Source organism: Dermacentor variabilis, chromosome 5 (assembly GCF_050947875.1).
Source record: "Dermacentor variabilis isolate Ectoservices chromosome 5, ASM5094787v1, whole genome shotgun sequence".
In the NCBI taxonomy this organism is placed as follows: domain Eukaryota; kingdom Metazoa; phylum Arthropoda; class Arachnida; order Ixodida; family Ixodidae; genus Dermacentor; species Dermacentor variabilis.
The window spans coordinates 64,164,025-64,183,071 of record NC_134572.1 but is presented as its reverse complement, the minus strand read 5'-3'; the positions used below and the strand labels follow the sequence as shown (position 1 = coordinate 64,183,071).

Genomic DNA, 19,047 nt, shown 5'->3' with positions numbered 1-19,047 from the left:
GATAGTATCACACACGGTTTATAGCCATGGATTTCCTCTACAGGTCAAATGTCTGGTGGCCTAGCCAGATGGAAAAAAATCTTAACGGGACGAATTTTTGTGTGCGTGAATATGCAATGTTAACCAATAGACACAATGCCTTGCCTCCACAGAAGGTAAAGGGTGTTCACCTTACTCCAGAGCGACAATTAAAAATTTTTATAATCAGATGGCAGCACTAGTACACTAGCCAAGGCTTTGGAAAGTCTCATGCCGTTCTACCAAAAGCACACCATTGAAGAGTGAAGCAAAAGGTCTCTGTAGTCTTCGAGTGAAGCATTTAACAAATTATGCTTCATCTCATTCAGCAATTTCTAGTTCATCTTTGAAAACCAATGTTACTATAATAGCAAAGCTATGTGTGGGTGACGATTGCTCTTGCCAAGCAAATTGAGCCATTAATGCTAGTTGTTGATGTACTGTTCTTGTTTGAGCATATTCTAATGCATTCCTGTAGATAAGTATAGTTTCTTTCAGCCAACACTACATCATGAGCCTCCTTGTTGCTTGCATAATAACATGACACAGTCCTTGCTTTTCTTTAATTGCACGGTATGCTTTTCCAGTGAACTTGCCAGCTTCTGCCAGCACAGCATCACATTACTGCTTAAATTCTATTGTCCCAGTTGCAGTCCGTTGCCTACACAGCATCATTATTTTAACATTGCAAGTACTGACAAGCACATTTACGTTACATGACAAGCACCTTGACTTTTTCTACATTCGAAATGACAGCCCTGTTTTATTGAGGACTGCTTTATGGCTCTCATCATCAGTACAGGTATATCAGTCCATGTTTCATGCTTCCATTAGAGTTAGCTTGTGTCTCATCCTCCCACCAAAGACATTGACCTGGATGGCTATACCACCAAAAACTGTAATGAAACTTTGATTCCGTGAAGATACTGTATGATGCATGTGGTCTGCTACCTTCCTACATCACAACGACATGCTTCATCACACCACTGATTGATTCCACTGCTTGTGTAATTTATGGGTGCTGTTACCACTGTCATCTCTCCTTTGAAATAAACCATATGTTCTCACCTGCTTGACTGCAGATACATCCTGATAGATAAGTTATGTGTCTGAATTCTTTTCGTTATGGAGGTTAGCAGTAGGGCCAAGGGCAGCAGTCACAGGAGCTCCTAGACATTATCATTTGTGCGCTGTCACCTATGGAAGCCACTCTTCACCCAGCCATTTCAATGAGGAAAGGACTGCCAAATGAGCACAAAAAGCTGTCAGCTTATCATACTGGGCACAGCAGCACCATCAGCACAGTATTCTCCAATACTTTCATAATGCTACAAAGCATGTAGGTCACTGCTCGAAGCATAAGCATCACAACAATAACAAAAAGAGGAATGCCACGGAGTACTGCATCTAGTGCATCTAATTATGCCTTATAATGCCTAGAGTATTGCATATGCTATGTTAGTTACTTTTTCTGTTATTTATGCAAGGAAAACTTTAACCATATTCTACAGTAGAATTACTTATATGCTACTAATACTAATAAAATTTTAACCCAGATAATGTTTCCTTTTTTTTTAATAAATGGCCAGAAATAAAGGTGAAGGAGTCGTTCTATTTTTTCCTTGCTATGGGTCTGTGTTTGGCCATTACAAGGTTAATTACATAGCAGAACACAGTTCCTTCGTTAAAGAGACACTAGAAGATGTGCTCAGCAGTAGCAATGTCTTTTCTTCTTTTTCTTCTTCACTGTGTCCGGCAGCATGCACTGACATTAGACCAATGCCAACCACCACTTCAGAATCCCATATTAAGGAAACTTCACAAGTCCCTTAAAGCCGCACGTGTTCTCCGAGGACACAATGCGTGGCAGCTCATGACTGAAGGCTTATCACCCACTTTTTTGAATACCACTCACCATAGGGCTTGCACAGGCTGTTCTTTCCTAGTGCACGGATGAACTCGCCATTCTTGGAGAATACGTAGATGCAGATATCGTCCTTCACAGCGTACGATTCGTCCTTGAGAGCCACAACTGCCGATGGTCGGCGGAAAAACTCTGATGAGCTAGCTGGAGAAATATCAGGCAATAGTAAGCATTTCAAAGTGCACTCCATGGGTCCCTTTAAAGAGTACTGGACATATAGAGTTTTTTGCATGTGCTTTTCTCTTCAGCAATAGAAACAACCTCCTCAGTTCAACTTATTGCCAACAAGAATGCATCCATGACACGGTCTTTGAAAGCGCTCTGCTACTGGTTGTAACATTAAACAGGAACCGACATGTGAAAAACTGCAACTGCCTGTGTGGCATAAACAAAACAATGGGTGCCAGTATGACACAGCACTCCAAAATGCATAGTAGTACTCCAAAACGGGTCTTCTGCAGCTGCACTGGCAATATCAGATGCCATGTCATGCCGAGTGCTACTATATGTTTCAAGCCACTCCTGCAGAGAGGGCGTTGCATTTAAGTAAATAATGTGCCGACATATTTGCACATACAAAAGTAGCACCTGCGAGTTCTGTATAGTAAAGAAATTAACGAAAGTGCATTTTCATTCATGCTGAGGTGCATCGTAGATATAACAAATAACAGCTTATGCTGAACACATTACATAATGGGAGCTGGAGCTCCATGTTCAAGTTTCATGTTCAAAGTCTCAGTGCCAGTCCTGTCCCTCATTTGCACAATTTTCTGACTTATGAAGGCTTTGTTCTCACTTAAAATGACAGTTTGAGAACGCTGAAACAATATAATGCTACTTCAATTTGGCTCTAGCATCCCCTTAAATGAAGAAGAAAGAGCGCAAGAGACAGCACAAAAAATCTGTTGCCTCAAAAGTGCCAGTTTCCACCCAGATGTTTGGCTGTTCACTGCACTTAGTCCATGCCTGTTGAAAGGCTCTCTGACTATATTCTGCACTTTTGAGGAAAGCCCAGCTTGTTTCAAATGAGAACTATGAAGTTGAAACAGAAGAGCAAGGTTCCCTGTGGCTGAGCATGAGATTGTAGGTTTGACTCCCCGTTAAGGTGTCATATTTTGATTGGGTCTGTGTATACAAAGATGCTGAGTGGTCAATTAACCTGACACTCTCTGATAGCTTTGGAATATTGAACTCAATCAATCAGTCTACCACTATGTAATAGCACAAGCACCATCCAGCGAGCTCACTGTGTTTAAAGTGTCCCAAGAGCAAGATCTGACTACAAACACTGAATGCACCTCCATGCACACTTCACATCTACAATACTTGCGTACTACCTCTTAGACCCAATGACTGCTTCAAAATGTCCCTTTATTCACTGAGCAGTCTACAAAACTGACTGACGGTTACCAGGGTGTCTGCCAATAGACATTTTCAAATTTCCCAAGTTTTCCAGGTTTTCCCTGGGCGACACAGAACTTTATTTTATGTCAAGACAGGCTGACACCACAACGTCCAATGCTGTCACTCTCAAGTAAGCATTAAAAAAAAAAAATAACAACTTAAACGAGTTTGAATAGTAAGGAGTAGTGTTTATTTTATTTAAAATAGATAACTGAAGGTAGGGAATAGTAAAATGCACTGCAAATAAAATATCTTCAAGAAAGAAAAATGATAAAGCCCATTGCAAATCGAGTTGAACATTTTCAAATACGAATAAAAAGAGATGCATACAGAAGCAAATATTTTAGAAAATGAGCTATTTCTATCAAGTTACAGCAAGTTCATTGGTATTAGGCCCAAACTTTGTCACAAGGGAGATTTATTTCTCAGCAGTTGGAAAGTCAACCTCAAATGTCCTCACATACTTTTAGCCCATGCACAATGCCTCCGTTTTGTGTTTCACTTCTTTAAAGAGTTTATTTTGGTTCGGATGAAGGTCACCTGCATCTTTGCGTCAGCCAACACTTTGCTTCTTGAGCTCAAGCTCCTTCAAAGAAGAGGCGGCACAGTTCCTTTCCCGATCGTTCCTCAATGAGACGGTTATTTCTGTTCTTGTCCTTGTTCTGCCTTGCGTTCGCCCCACGGACCATTTCAAGCATCCGCTTTGTCAGTTGTACAGTCAATTTTTGATTTTTCGTACTCCCTATGGGCCACAAAAACGTCCGAAAAATCTAATCGGGCATTCCGAAAAAATGGATGCAGCTCTTTTACTGCCCTTAAGGGCTCAAATCCTCACAGACATGTCCGAAAAAAACTCTGAAGGCCTGCCAGTACACTTATTAGGCATATCGGTGCTCGTACTTTGACAGGAGACGGCGGGTTCACGCATGTATTATTATGGAATAGGTACTGTGTCCCGTGACAACTGCACCTTCCCACGCTTCTTAAGCTTCACCGCAATAGTTCACCTAAGCTTCACCGCGTAACGTCACTATGCTGAGGCGAAGTTGCCTTTTGGGAAATAGCCTTATGCAATGCACCATGCTTTCTAAGCTTCGATGCCAATCGCAAGGACTGCAGAGGCGGAGTCGCTGCCATTACTGACAGCGGCGAATTCTTTCAATGAAAAACACGGCATCAAACGCAAGAACCTTAATAGTGAACGTCAAAGCAGCTAAGCCTAGCTTTGCCACGGTAGCGGATCTGCGTGCGAGAGCGCTGGTTCGAGGCAGCGAGATAATCAAAACAGCAGAGCTGGCTTTGATTAATGCCATTTCGGACCTACGGTCGCGGCAAAAGTCAGGAAAATTGGACAGCGAAGGGTTCTTGCATCTGAAATTACAGATGTTCTTATACATTGACTCTATAGAGTATGTAGTGGTGCCGCGAAGCCGTCCGCATTATCGGGCATGTCACAAAAATCAGGCACCCGGAAATTGGTCGTTGACTCCAGCCGACGACACAGTGTCAAAGACAATTCGTTACGATTCCTCTCTTTTAGTCGAGCCAGCAGTGGGCGACTTTCGTTCCCTTTCAATAAAATGACAGCTAATCTTCCCTGATCGCAGCACAAATTCCCAGAGTTTTTCGAGACTATTCAAGATCCCTGAGAATTCCCAGTTTTCCCGGTTGGTAGACGCCCTGGTTACACTTTTTCCCCTCTAAAGGCGCTATGCAACATTTCAAATGTGCTAAAACCACCAGCTCAGCTCATTCACTAGATAACGCTGCCAAGAGCACTTAATTAAACTTTACTTGCTACACATAACAAGAGACCAGCCAATGTTGCTCTAAAATTGCTGCTCCTTTTCTGTAGTTCTTTCAGATCCCCACTCTCATTTCTAGGTTGAAGACGTCAAGGACACGGCCTATATTGCCTCGATTCATCAAGACCTAAAAGCCAAGTGGGTTCAGAATTCAAACAACAGAAGCCAAAATCAGCACAAATGGCTAAATTGTCCAGATCCCACGCACTTTGGGAATCGGTGTTATGCGACGCACTTTGAAGGTAACTGGCTATCTAGCGTTGTTTGGGGTTCTGCAAGGCAAAACCAGCAGGACCAATGTGTTAGTGTAAATTGCATAGTTGTGTGTGCAGGTCGTGAGTCTATGTGTCTCTGATGACAGCAGCATGACAACGATCACACTGAATACGATCGTATGGTGCCAATGGCATGAGTTCTACGCTGGCCATTAAACTTGAGCTTACAATATGGCAGGCCTTGGTTTCTACATTGATAGTGTACAAGCTTAAGCAAGAGAAACACGGATTGTGACGTCATCAGCGACATGTTATGCAATCATAAGTACCTATGGCTATTTCATGTGGTGTACGTTAAAACAATGATAGAAGTTGTATTCCAGCGAAGATATGTTAAAGCATGATTAATTTGGGCGATCATGAAGTCAGTACAATGTTACACAATTTCTATGTAGCGTGCTAGGAGGAAAATACTGACGGAAGTGCACTCCCAGAGGTAGTGCAATCTAACATTGCACTATCTACAGTGTGGCCCCTCAGAGCATGAGCTGTCACAAGGAACAAAGACGAAGTGGCAGGGGGATCACGTGCCAAACCTTTCAAACACCTGGCTGGCTTTGGAATGACAGAACTATGGGTGCTATCATGACTTAATGGTTAGAATACCAGGCTGCTGTGCTTGATGGCAGAGGATCGATCACCCACTGCCTCCCCCCCCCCCCAGTCAGTCACACATTTTGTATTATTATTCAAGCGAAACGATATGGGAAGCTGCCTAACTACCTATCTACCTACCTGCCCCTAAGTGGCAAGGATGAGGCAAAGAATACTTTGTATTAAAATGCTGCAGAAAAAAAGCAGAGGTACCTCACTGCAATCAAAGGTGCACTTGCTTGTGTTCCAACATGAGAACGAGCACAAGCAGTCGATCGGTATTCATGAAAGTCAAATATCTGTGCTGTCAAGGCATTTAGGCAAGCTACAGCATTAAGATCACTCAGGAACTACCACAGCCTATGACTATTACAAATGTCAAAATACAAATGTCAAAAGTGTTCTTCACAACCCAATAATATTAGCCTGCTCAGTTAGCTTAGTGGAACTAATTCATGGACTAGTCACTCAATACTTGTAGCAATAAATGTGGTGTTAACACAGTGGACAAAATAAAGGCGATAGGAAGAGTGCTACATCCACCAACATTAAGCACTAGCTTATGTTCATTCATCTTTATTGCATCTGTCATGTTAAAACTGCAGCTGTTCGCCAACTACACAGTTTGAAATACTGTAAGCTTATAGAATGCATGAGCAGAGGACAATGTTGTATGCGTGTAGGTATGTAGCAGTTCTGGGCTACAAAATTTCTAGTTTCAGAGTGTCCAACTTATGCTTTGACAATTCACTGCACACCTTAAGTTCAAAAGGCAAAACCAAAGTGAACCACCAAACAACACGAGGAAAGATGAAGTTAAATGTATATGCAGCATGCAGCCTGTCACTGGAATCTCTGGGACACTGCCCTCTAGGAGTGGAATCATGGATTAGAGAGAGCTACAAAAACGGAGAAGGAAAATAAAGATAAAAGTCCAACAAACCATGTTTTGCACATAGTGCTTATACAAAACTGGTTAGAAAAATTCTTGCAAAAAGATTTTCTCAGGGTATGTTTCTACAAGAACAATGCATTCTTGCAATCTGGTTAAAAAACTGATGCAAAGCCTTACTGAAAATATGCTTCTTGCGTCTGCCTTTCCATTAAGTAAATCATAAAATTTTTGAATAATACTTTGATTTGGCCGAATTGGTTCATCTCGACAGCGTTCATATAACAGCGCTAAGGATGAGGACACAAAGAACACATGCGAACATATCAGTGCCTGTCCTTTCATAAGTGCTCTTTTACGCCTCGTCCTTAACACTGTTATATTGTTCATCTAAAATTCTTGATTATCATATACAAAAACCAAATAATTCAGTTCAAAGCTGTGGGGATGCGTGACTCTCACGCCTCCCCTGAGATCTAGTTTTCCCGCATGGCTCGTCTCCTGCAGGGCGGCTTCGCCCGCCGCGTGGCCTGGCGCCCGCGGCGGTTGGAGTGGTACAAGCGCGGTGCGAGAGATGGCGCGAGCGTCGCGCCGCTGCGGGGTTACTCGGGCGTCGGGAGACAAGGCGCTCTGGCTGTTGGGTTCGAGACAGCAAGCGGGACGGTCGTGCCGCACGTGCAGCGACCCTCTTGCCCGGCGGGTCGGCGCACGGCGGGGACGTCTCCCGCGTGCGCGCCGACCCATGCTTCTGCGAGACCGCCTCGCGTGGCCGCCCTAGAACGCGCCACGATTCGCGTGACCATACACGCGAACGACCAGGCCTTGGGATCCAGCATGGGGCGAACATATTCGCTCGCTTCCGGTCGCGGTGAGTCAGACTTCTAGATTTGTCGCGCGCCCATCGGCATGTTTTGTGGATAGCAACTCGGCTAGCAGGCACTGATCTATGAAAGGTGCAATAAATGCCCTTGTGAGTGTTTGCACTACTGTGTTGTCGTTCCTTTGTCCCAAGAGCACGGGTGTGAGAGACCCCACAAAGCACACACAGGTGTGAAAACTTTAAAGTTGGCGTGAGTTAACGTCACTGTTCAATATGCCCAGGAATCAAGAAGATGCCCTCTCAACAAGAACTGTCCTAAGCAAATTATGGGAAAAAGAATGCAGGCATGACAGCTTAAGAAATTTCACCACTCTACATGCTCTGTTGTTTCTAACAATGCATACCTGCTAACCTGGGAGCATTAACAATAGCAAAATTAAGATGCATTTTCTAAAGGATTGCCCTCAGCACACACCATTTGTACCACACACACACACATGCACCCCCCCCCCTCTTCTACCTTTAGACATAGATATACACCAACAAACGGCAGCGAATTTGGAACAGAACAAACCGACAAGCAACACACAATTTTTAGATTACAGTGACTTTGCCATTGACTTTACCTGCTTCAGGAAATTGTCTCTATAAGCTTGCTCAAAGAAGGTAATCCTATGGTGTATTTTCACATTCAGAAAGCTTCTAAGGCTATGGTTGGAGGACCAATGAAATGAGCTTTTTTTTAGGAACCATACTTATTTTTAATAAAATGTGACAAAATAAAAGAAATTGTACAAGTCCAAATTTGCAACCTTTACAGATTATTTGGTAGAGTTAGCAAGTGTGATAATGTGTGCTTTCTTTATGAAAGAGAAGCCAACCAGCAGGGAGACTGGTTCCTGATAGCAGAACTTCAGGCAGGAGTGGTGAAAGATGCTAATTAACAAGAAACACTCATGAGTGAAACTTTCTTTCTCACATGCACTCATAACCATGCCATGAAATATTGCAGCAACTCACAACTCATGCAGTAGTGGTGTTATATGCCAAGTGAAAACTGTAATGGATTCATGGTTGCGGTTTCAATGATAACAGACTCGTATTCCATGCCATTATATGTGGCCTTCCTTTCTGTGTGCGAAATCTAGCTGCACTATTGTGGTAGCCATGATAGCCACACAACTTTCTTGCGAGCCATTCATCTATTTTTCTTCATCCAATGTTGTCATCTGTCCCTTTTTATGTACAACACTGTTGATTATTCGCATTGGTGCCGATGGAGAGTTCATTATCCTTTACAATTCTTGCTCTGTACACTATGACATTTCATCTCACGTAAGGAGGAAAGTGGCTGCACTCACGAAAGGTGGCTTTGTGAAGAGGCCTTCCTTCAGGGTCAAATGTCACAACTCTGTCCTGGGAAGTGTCAGCAATGATTATATTTCCTGATGGTGTAGCTGTCACACCTATTGGGAATGCAAACTTAGCGTTCCTGTAGGCGTCGAATTCCAGAGATAGCTTTGCAGTGATGGTTCCTGAAATGCAAACAAAGGTAGCTGTAGTATAAAGATATGCAAATATAGGCTGCCACACACCACAGGCAGAACGGGACATTACGTACTGAGTGAAAAAGCTTTTTTTTCTTCGCAGATGCTTGGCATCAAGCAAATAAACGAAAATAGAAAAATGCAGTACTTTACCGACAAACACTGCAAGCACATATGTTGATTATCGCTACCCTAAATCTAGTATTCTGCAATGTGTTCAAACTCCATCTTTTTAGTAAAGATAGATAACAGCACAGCTTCATAAAAAGAAGTGTAACATTGAAGCTGTGCGACTGATATATATAAAGGCACTGATCACCTTCGTTCAATCAATCAATCAACCAATAAAAAAGTGAGCTTTATATAAACAAATCAAGGAATGCGTAAAAAAAAAAGTAGGACCAATAGCCTATTTGGCAAGTAGCTGGTCCAACACATAAAGATACATATACAGGTCAACCAAGTACATATCTGCTCAATGAGTAAGAACATTTCGATTTCCTTGTCAGTAAGGAGTAAACAATGAAATCAATATCACACCGGTTATCGGTAACATAGTAACTCGCCGTGAATACAGCGCTTAAGCGACATGGACAAGAACAACAAGAATAGTGTGCTACCTTTCAGCTGAATTGTTATTTTGAGAAGCAACATACTTATACCTGTACTACAGTACCAAACTACAGAAACAGACAGGGCCAATCATCACATGTGCAGTCTAGCAGTGTCCAGATAAGCCACTTTGCTTCTACTCAATGCTACAGGCGAGGTGCTGACATAGCTGGCATGCTAGAAGATGCATTTGCGAACAAGCTCACTTCCCCCATTTCCAGCGTAGCTTCAACCCATTTCTGTACTACACACAGCATATCTTAAATAATGTCAAACCTCTACAATCATCACAGCGCACAGACAAATGCTTATCCTGATATCGGTTCAACTTTTGTTTGTGCTCTCTTAGCCTGCCAATTAAGCATCCCGCAGTTTGCCCTGTGTATATTTTACCATGTGATAAAGAAAGGTGGTACACCACACTCCATGCGCACTACATGAAAGAAGACTAGCGCTTCTCCAAAAAGCCTTGGTGCACAGGCTTGAACTCATTGTAGTCTTGCAAATCCTTGAAAGTTTCTGGGGAGCAGAAAATACTACAGAAGCTTTTAACTTTCGGACCACTTTATGTAAAAGGTTGGGCATATACAGCCCAACTGCCTTTTCCCTATATTCGTCATTGCGCTCACATATGCCATTCGTTTTCTTAGCTTTTTCAGCAAACATTCTGCCACTGAGACAAGATAGTTAGGGTACCCTGCAACAAACAGATGCTCTTTTTGTCTTTCAAAGCTCTCAAACATCACATCAGGGCAAGATTTGCAGAGCACATTGATGAGAAAATATTTGCGATTGCTCAGTTCACCCCCTTTGAATGTGCCAAAGCACTTCTGCAAGAGAATGTGTCTTTTTCATCCGAAGGTAATATTGATAACAAGATTTACAAAGCTGGACGTCTAAAAATTCGATAATGTCATTTGCTGGAAACTTATGCATAAATACTAGATTGTCAAGACACTCAGGAAAGCAGGCAACCACATATGTCACTGTCTGAGCTTTATTTGAGTTTGAAGTAGATACATACAACACTAGGTTACCGTCCACGTACCTAAAAATTTTAAACATCTTTGAGACTTTCATGTTTTCCTTTAGTATGTCTGTAATGTTGGGCATGAAACAAATCACTCAAGACATCTCTAACCTAATTAACTGGACAAGTCAGTAAACATTGATCGTAGAAATGCACCACTAACATAAGGAAAGAAGGAAAAGAAAGGAGACTTGCCAATGAACATTTAAGTGCATAAAAACAACAAGAAAGAAAAAATGGAAAAAGGAAAAGGAAGAAAAAGGAAGTTTATGGTGGCTGCTGAGGCAGCTATGCAGGTAATGGAACTCCTGACACAGGCAAACAATTACAAAGTGTTATTTGCAGCATGGAAACATTACTTACCTGAAAAACCAACAGGCTCTTTCCTGAGAGTTGAAGTTAGAGACATCTTTTTGCTAGCAGATGAGCACTTTGTCGACGAGTCAGGAGCAACGGTTGTTACAACATAGGTTGGCTTCAAGGGGTCTCCCATGCTTTTTCCATCATCTGCAAAACTTAGCAATGCAGCAGCCTGCACTTTTTCGCAAGATGGCATGCCTATTCTAGCTGACTTGCAAGACAACCTTTCTAACTCACCGGTTAGTGGAGCTGCTGCACCAGGCTTGCTATTAGGCCGAGATGAAGCAGTGAAGGCAGTGTTTTTCCCTTTGGTGATGTCCACGGATTGTACGTTGACACTGACAGGTTGCAGAGGTTTGGAAGAATGCAGGCTGCTGTAGCTTGAGGAACCCAGTGATGATCCACTTAAAGCACTTTTCTGACCACTCAATGGTTCATGCTTTGTTACAGTTGTCTGTTGACGAGGGAGCTCAATGTGTGAGAAGAACTTGCTGAGAACATCTTTTGGTGGTGGTTCTGAACTCTTGCCAGGAGGGTCAGAGAGGCTCGGTTCTACCACTGACGATAATAAGCTTTTTACAAATGGCTGCTGAAGGTCACTGAGCAGATCATTTGTATTTGTCGTGACAAGCTCCTTGCAATGCCCTTCAGGAGCAAGAACTGGCATCTGAAATTCTGTTGTAACAACAGGTACGGCCATCTGACCTGTGGCATTTGACACACTGGCACTGCCAATATTCATAACCACTGCTGCAGCAGTGCCGACAGGTACCGTGCTTAGGTTTTGCGTTCCGGTGTCTGCAGATTCAAGTTCATGCGACCCCTTATGTGCCACTGCACCTTGAACAGTTATTTTGTGGGGACTTCCATTAATGTGCTGGTCAAACAGGGTCACATGGACGTCATAGGTTCCTTCCCTAACGGCAACAAACTCCAAAAGGTACATGCCATTCAAAAGATCGGTATTTGATACTTTTACCTCTTCGTCGCCTCCTTCATGATTAGCGGAAGCTTTGGCATAGTGAATAAGCTCAGGGTCATAGCCCATGGAAGACATGTAGTACATCATGACACTGCTTCCGACATGGTACTTATGCTTTTCATAATTGTCGATGAAGCGCATCCTCTGCGGTAAGACGGTACAGGCGCGGATGTAAGCAAAGGACTCGCACCTGAAGCCCTCCACGCACCTCAGTTCCAAGGTCAGCAGAGAACGTACGGCGTCAGACCGGAAGAACTTAACAGGATCGATTACTTGTCTTTTGAGCTGTATTTGCTCGTCTATACGGCTCAAAAAATTTTGCTTGTGCTTGTACGCATTTTCAACTTTGCGAACAAGCTCGTCACGCAACCGGAAGAGCTCTTTATCTATCTGAGCCACGGCTTCTACTTTCTCAGCTTCTATCATTTTACGGAGGTTTTGCACGGTGTCGTGCATCTCTTCCCCCGAGCAACCTCCGACAGAACACAGGTCGAGCGCTGCAATAACTTTCTCAACTTCTATCATTCTATGGTGGCCCTCCGCGCTATGGTGGTTAACGTTCCCTTCGGCCATCTTTTGCTGAGAATAACCTGCGGGGTTGAAATATAGCATGTTATCGAGCGCTGCCGTAGCCTGGTGAGATCCTTAATAAATGAGCTTGCCTTATGCATTAATATACAGGCACTGCGTAAGTGTAAGCAGTTAACCAAAAGTGGACTTACAATTTGAGACAGCTAGTAGGCTTGAGGTTGAGACCGTTCAGAGGCGTGGACTACGTAGGCAAAACGCCGGCGTCAGTTGCAGCACAAGCAGACACGAGAGTCCGCGACGCGCTCTATACTCCACTTCAATTTTCAATTTCATCAGATCACATTTCTAGAAGTCCCAAAGGTTATTTTAGAACGTCGGAAAGCTTATGAACACGATCGTTCCGACGCTACACGCGTGCTAGCGCTGGCCGCATTCCAAAACAACAAGCGCGCCGCCATGCGCCGCGATGACTCACGTGACTGCTCCCATGGTCCCACGTAATCGCCACGCATTCTACCGCACACGGCGCACTGTCATGAGCTGTGTAGAGCTGTGGTTGGTCGTTGGTGGCTGTCGTCTGCTTTTCATGAGCGGGCGTCTCCGGCGTTTCTTATTCCACGACTGCGCGGCCACACCAACTGTGCAGACCACACTCACTGGGCCGCAGTAACTGGGAAGGCGTCATTCACGCTGCACGCAGAGCCAGAACACGTGTTTCTAGGACTTCTGCAAAGCAGATACCATGGAGGAAGGAAAACGTTAGGAGGGAGCATACCGCAATGCGATTGAATCCAACCTGGTGGCCCTGCACGTGATCGCACGTCAAAGTACGCGGCTGGTTTTAGCATGGTTTTGGCGTTTCCGCTCTGCAGGCAGAGCCACAGCAGGGCAGCCGAACAAACGCGCACCGAATAAATACTACTGACATAGCCACGCATAGCCATGAGAAACACTATGGGCAAAGCCTCCTATGTATATTTTTAGCCGCCTGCTGTATATTGTCGCGGGAGGAAAAAGCAAGCAATCAGTTCCAAGCGAACGGCCGTTTACTGTTCGTTTCTGCAGCAGCTAGCGCGCACACTTCATCCTCGGCTTCTAGCGTAACTAGCACGTGTCATTAGCCCTCCCTCAAAAAAGAAAGAGAGAGAGAGAGATTACTTCTGCATGCGACTAGACGAAAGCTATCCCCCCCCCCCCCTCAGGAAAGAAAAAAAAAGTTGGAGAGATGTTAAATGCCACAAGGCGAAAATAAAGGAATTGAGAAAGACAACGGACGTGACGATAGGGGCCGCACCACAAAGTTGGTGGATGAGAGTCAGGGCGAGTGGTAGGAATTCATCCTGGTGACGTGAACAATGCAGTGGCGTAGCAAAGGGGGGGGGGGGTGCAAGGGGCCAGCGGAGGGGGGGAGGTGTCATATACGTCTGAAGACACCCCGAAATTGTCGATATCCTCGACTACACCCGGGGGGAGCGGTGCGGGGGGGGGGGGGGGTGACAGAAGACCTATGGGCCCCGGGTGCCAGACGAAGTTGGTTCTTTATTATACGACCTAGCTATGCCACTTGAACAATGTCAGAGGAACGTGGTCTACGGGAGTGGCGCGAAGTTTCGGCTGGAATAACTTCCTAGTTGGCAGGACTTAGACGATGCAAAACTATGCAAGGTACAAAGTATCGGCGCTATAATTTTTTTCTGAGCGTCCTCGTTGACGTATAGGGGTCCAAACCCATACGAGATCTCGAGGGTTGTATGTGACGTCTCGATGGCGTATGTAGTATCGACAAGCATTTTGACTTTGTTGGGATAGAATCCGTTGCCGTGCAAGGTGCCGCGCTGCTTCGGCACGCTGAACAAAGGCGCCTGTATCTGGTGTGGTAGGTTGAGACGAAGTTGGTAGAAGCATCACGTCGATCGTATATTGGTGACGTCTATTGCGTCGCCTGTTTCTCGCAGCTCGACCGGGATTACTATTGGGTAGCGTGGCGTTCTCGGTGGGCTGCAGGCGTCCGGTAGGCCATGGCGATCAGGCAGGGACGAGACTATTTATAGTGCGAAACTTGCACTGTTTGTTCAATGTTGGTGAAAGATAAGAAGAGAATAAATTTAAGAAAGGTACATTGCGGGGCCGCTTAAATAGGCCCTCTAAAATCGTAGGCGGGATCTTGCTTACGTCAACGTCACGTGACCAGGCACTGAGTCTGGTTGTGGATGGGCTGCTGCTTCACTTTCTCAGGTGACGTTGTTTTGCGGCTGGTCCCAATTTCTCCCAGATGACGTGCGCATGTGCTTCTCTCCGCTGGCGGCTACACGTGCGTCGGGGAATCATAGCAAAGCTTTGATCATAGGCGGCGTTGCCCTTCTCCCAGGTGACGTTCGCGCGTGCTTCTCTGGCGGCTACACGTGCGTCGGGGATCGTACGCAGCGTTGGTTCGCGAAAGCGTTCTCCCCTTGGTCGCACACACAAGCCTGTCGTCACTGCGGGGCGCCTGCCAGACCGGCATCCCCACGAGACAACCATAGCAAATTAGGAATTCATCTTCCGTTTCGGTTGAGCAGGGTCTTTCGAGCATCCTTTTTTCCCGGGGTGGCACACGCCAACCGTAACAGCATCTCCGGCGGGGAAAGGAAGGTCCCGACGCGTAGGGGCCAGCAGCCACTAGGCGGAGGATCGGCGTTTCAATAGCAGAATTTCCCTCACGGGTGACGAACCCCTGGTTCGTACCTGGTAGATTCCTGGGCGTCGTTGGTCAGTCCTTGTGGCGCTCTTGTGCCTTTTCTCCCTGGTCCGGTCTGGTGCACTGAACTTTCAAATCAGTCTCGCAACTTTTCGTCTCCTGTTTGGACAAACAATCACCCTAGAACGGTGCCGGACCCACAACCACAAAGCAGCGAGCACAAGGCCAATCTTCCCCAAGATAACCAGGCTTTACAAAGAAAAAGAAAACCCGCTACTGCTTTCCCATTCCTTTCACGCGTCCTGCCCCATCTCCTGAACACTAAAAACAGCCATTTCTTGAAAGCGTTAAGGCGTGGTTACTAAAATCAGCTAGCAATCGACTACAACTTCGCAATAATAATTAAAAAAAGACAGGACAAGAATACATACGTAAAAATGCCACGGAAACCCGAGTGAGCATGAGGCCTTCGTTACTCTATAGGGGCAACGACTCAGACCGTCGGTATTGCCGTTAAGCTTACCCTTCTTGTAGCGAATATCGAAGGTGTACTGTTGATCAGCCAAGCCCCAGCGCAAAAGACGATCGTTCTTAGTAGACATGGATTGCAGCCATGTGAGGGGTCTCTATGATGAACCTTGAACCAGCGATATAGCAAGCTAGCTTCTGCCCTCGCCATACCACGCAGGCGCATTCCTTTTTCTGGTGCACTGTATGCTTCTTCACGAACTGAAAGCTTTCTGCTGGCATACAGTACAGGGTGTTCATTTTCGTCATCTCTCTTTTGACAAAGCACCATCCCCATACCCCGGTCGCTGGCATCAAACTGAAGAATGAATGGCTTAGTGCAGTCGGGCGCGTTCAACACTGGCTGACTCGTTAGTGCTTTCTTCAGCATACTAAAAGCCTTTTCTTTTGCGTCATCCCACTTTACCGTTTGTGGTTCTGTGTTCTGAGAGCATCCGTTAAAGAACTTGCAATCTCCTAATAATGCGGGATATATCTTTAATAAAAAAATTTGCTGAAGGCTTAGCTTGGTTAAGCCTGGAAGATTGCGAAAGCAATACCCTTGGCTGCGCCTTGGTTCGGCTGATGGTGTGGACATGGTTGCTCTTTGTTAAACTTATGGCTATACATCATCCGACATAGCGCAAGGCAGCGCGCCGACCACTGCGAGGAGCCGAGCTGTAGCCCCGTGTGTAGCCCCATTTATCCTCCTAGCGTGACGTCACACCAGCGAGCGCCCTCTCTCGGTAGCGCCGCAGCAGCGGCGCGTAAGGCTTCGCCTCCGCCATCGATGCCGCGAGCTGGGGCCCCGTGTCACGGTCTGGCGTGACGTCACACGGTGACGTGACGCGCAGCTGCGTAAGGAGGCGCCACGACCACCGATGGGCCGAAAGTGCGAGCAGTATTGCTTTCGCAATAATTACCTGCCAAACCAAGGAATGACCTGGTGTCATGCTTAGTTCGCGGTTGCGGGAAGTTGTCTATAGCGGCCAGTTTAACCTCGGAAGGCCGACGATGGTCTTGCCCTATTATATGACCTAGATAAGGGAGCCTTGACAGTTAAGTTGGCCTCTCGTAGACGACACAACGAGGTTCGCAAGTGTTGCATATGGTCCGCCCATGACGAAGAAAAGATTGCTATGACGGAAGTGCAAAGTCCTCCATTGCAAAGTCCTCCAGCACCTGGTCCATAAGGCTAGAGAAACAATAGGGAGCATTCTTCAATCCAAAGTTCAGGACTTTCGGCCGAAAGGTTCCCATCGGGGAAATAAGCGCCGCAAGCCTGCTTGCGCTCTCGGTCAACGGAACCTCCCAGTACCCTCTGATTAAATCGATCGTGGAGATGAAATTAGCATTGCTAACTCTCTCAAGCCTTTCCACGATATGCGGTATTGGGTAGGTCTGGTCCTTCGTGATTAAGTTGAGCCTGCGGTAGTCGATACACGGTCGCGGCTCCTTTCCTGGGACCTCAACCAAGATAAGAGGCGAGGTATAATCACTCTCTCCGGGTTCGATTACAGCTGGCTCTAACATCTTGTTTATTTCAGCGGCCATGACTTGACGTTCACGTGGTGAAACGCGATAAGCTTTCGAACGAACTGGGTCCGATGAGGTTAACTCTATATCGTGAACGATCGCAGTGGTCCTGCCAGGTGTGTCTTAAAGTATGTCTTTATATAAATTCAAACACGAGCTCTCTCAGTCCAGTCCTTTGATTGGGATTCAACTCCGCCTGCTCTACTAGCTTGTCAATGGCCTCGTGAATGTCTTTTGCCCCAGTTACGGATGTTAACTCCGGAAAGTCGACAGACATCTTCTTAAAGGTACATGTACACAATGGCCTTCCTCTGCCGGGTTTAAGTAGATTGCTGGGGTGCACTTGTGGTGTCCTTCGTTTTCCCGGTACCGTGACTACGTAGTTTATTTCCGATAATTTCTGAATGATGTCAGTTGGTCCTTCCCATTGAACCTGCAGTTTGTTTTTCAATTAGGGTATCAGGATCATTACCTTTTCCTGAACTTCAAAGCGTCGCGTCCTAGCCGTCCTGTCATAGTAATGCTTAGCATTGCTTTGTGCCTTACGCGTTTCCTGCCCTGCTAATTCTTGAGAAGCGTGTATATATATATATATATATATATATATATATATATATATATATATATATATATATATATATATATATATATACAAATGAAAATTACCGACTGTAATTACAGAACGGTATATTAAAATATTTTAGTTAAAGGTAAGACAATCAAGGACGACACCAAGTAAACGTGACACTATCAAAACAACAAAAATACAGTTCTATATAAGCACGCTAAATATCACAAGAAGAACAAACGAGAGACGAACAACGAAGATTTGCATATCTTGAATTACACTGCTCAGCGTTTCATTGGCAACGTGGAGGCTGGGAGGTGACACAACGAACTCATTGGAACTATTCCTGTATAGCGCAAAGAGTCCTCTTTTAAAATGGCATCTTTCGCGCCTTTGCTTTTGCGAAATCAGATATAGTCTGTTCGAAGGATAGATCGCGGAGGAGGTCACTTTCAATGGACATGACAGCAAGCGAGTTCACCTTGTCGTCAAGGAGACTCGAACGAATGCGATTTTTTATCAGCGACAACTTGGAAAACGATCGTTCGGTCTCACAGTTTGCCACGGGTATACGCTTAAGTACATTCACAAAGCAATAGAAAGGGAAACACATCAATAAGCTTTCTTTCATGCAGGAACTTCATTATTCCCAGGGGACTCGTGTCCTGGCACACAGAGCTGTGCAGAAAGTTCGCAAACTGAAGGATTTCTGCGGAAAATGCTGGCTCCAAATCATTTTTGTAGGTTTTACACCAACTTATCAGCCTGCTGTGCCAGAGAGGCCTCGCTCCCAACTTCTGTCGGCAATTTTAAGAATCCGAACCTTTCGCAGAGGTCAGTGTAGGCAGCTTTTCGCACTCGCAAAGCAGAGCCTACCTTTTAGGTCTCTAAGATAAACTTTTTTCTACCTTGTAGCGCACTATCGCTTTTTCCGTCCGGGTGCTTGCTCAAAACGACGCATTTGC

General features: G+C 45.2%; 1 protein-coding gene across 1 annotated transcript in view; it reads right to left on the bottom strand.

Annotated features, from left to right (window-relative positions):
- The window catches only part of LOC142582692 (uncharacterized), a 43,972-nt gene extending 30,488 nt beyond the window's left edge, over positions 1–13,484 (bottom strand). The window contains exons 1-5 of the mRNA XM_075692642.1: positions 12,986–13,484; positions 11,519–12,853; positions 11,285–11,428; positions 9,094–9,267; positions 1,934–2,086 (exon numbers count right to left, since the gene is read on the bottom strand). Of these exons, the coding sequence (XP_075548757.1) occupies positions 1,934–2,086; positions 9,094–9,267; positions 11,285–11,428; positions 11,519–12,836 (1,789 nt within the window). The 5' untranslated portion in view covers positions 12,837–12,853; positions 12,986–13,484. The remainder of the gene's footprint in view (positions 1–1,933; positions 2,087–9,093; positions 9,268–11,284; positions 11,429–11,518; positions 12,854–12,985) is intronic.
- Between the last annotated feature and the right edge of the window lie 5,563 nt (positions 13,485–19,047).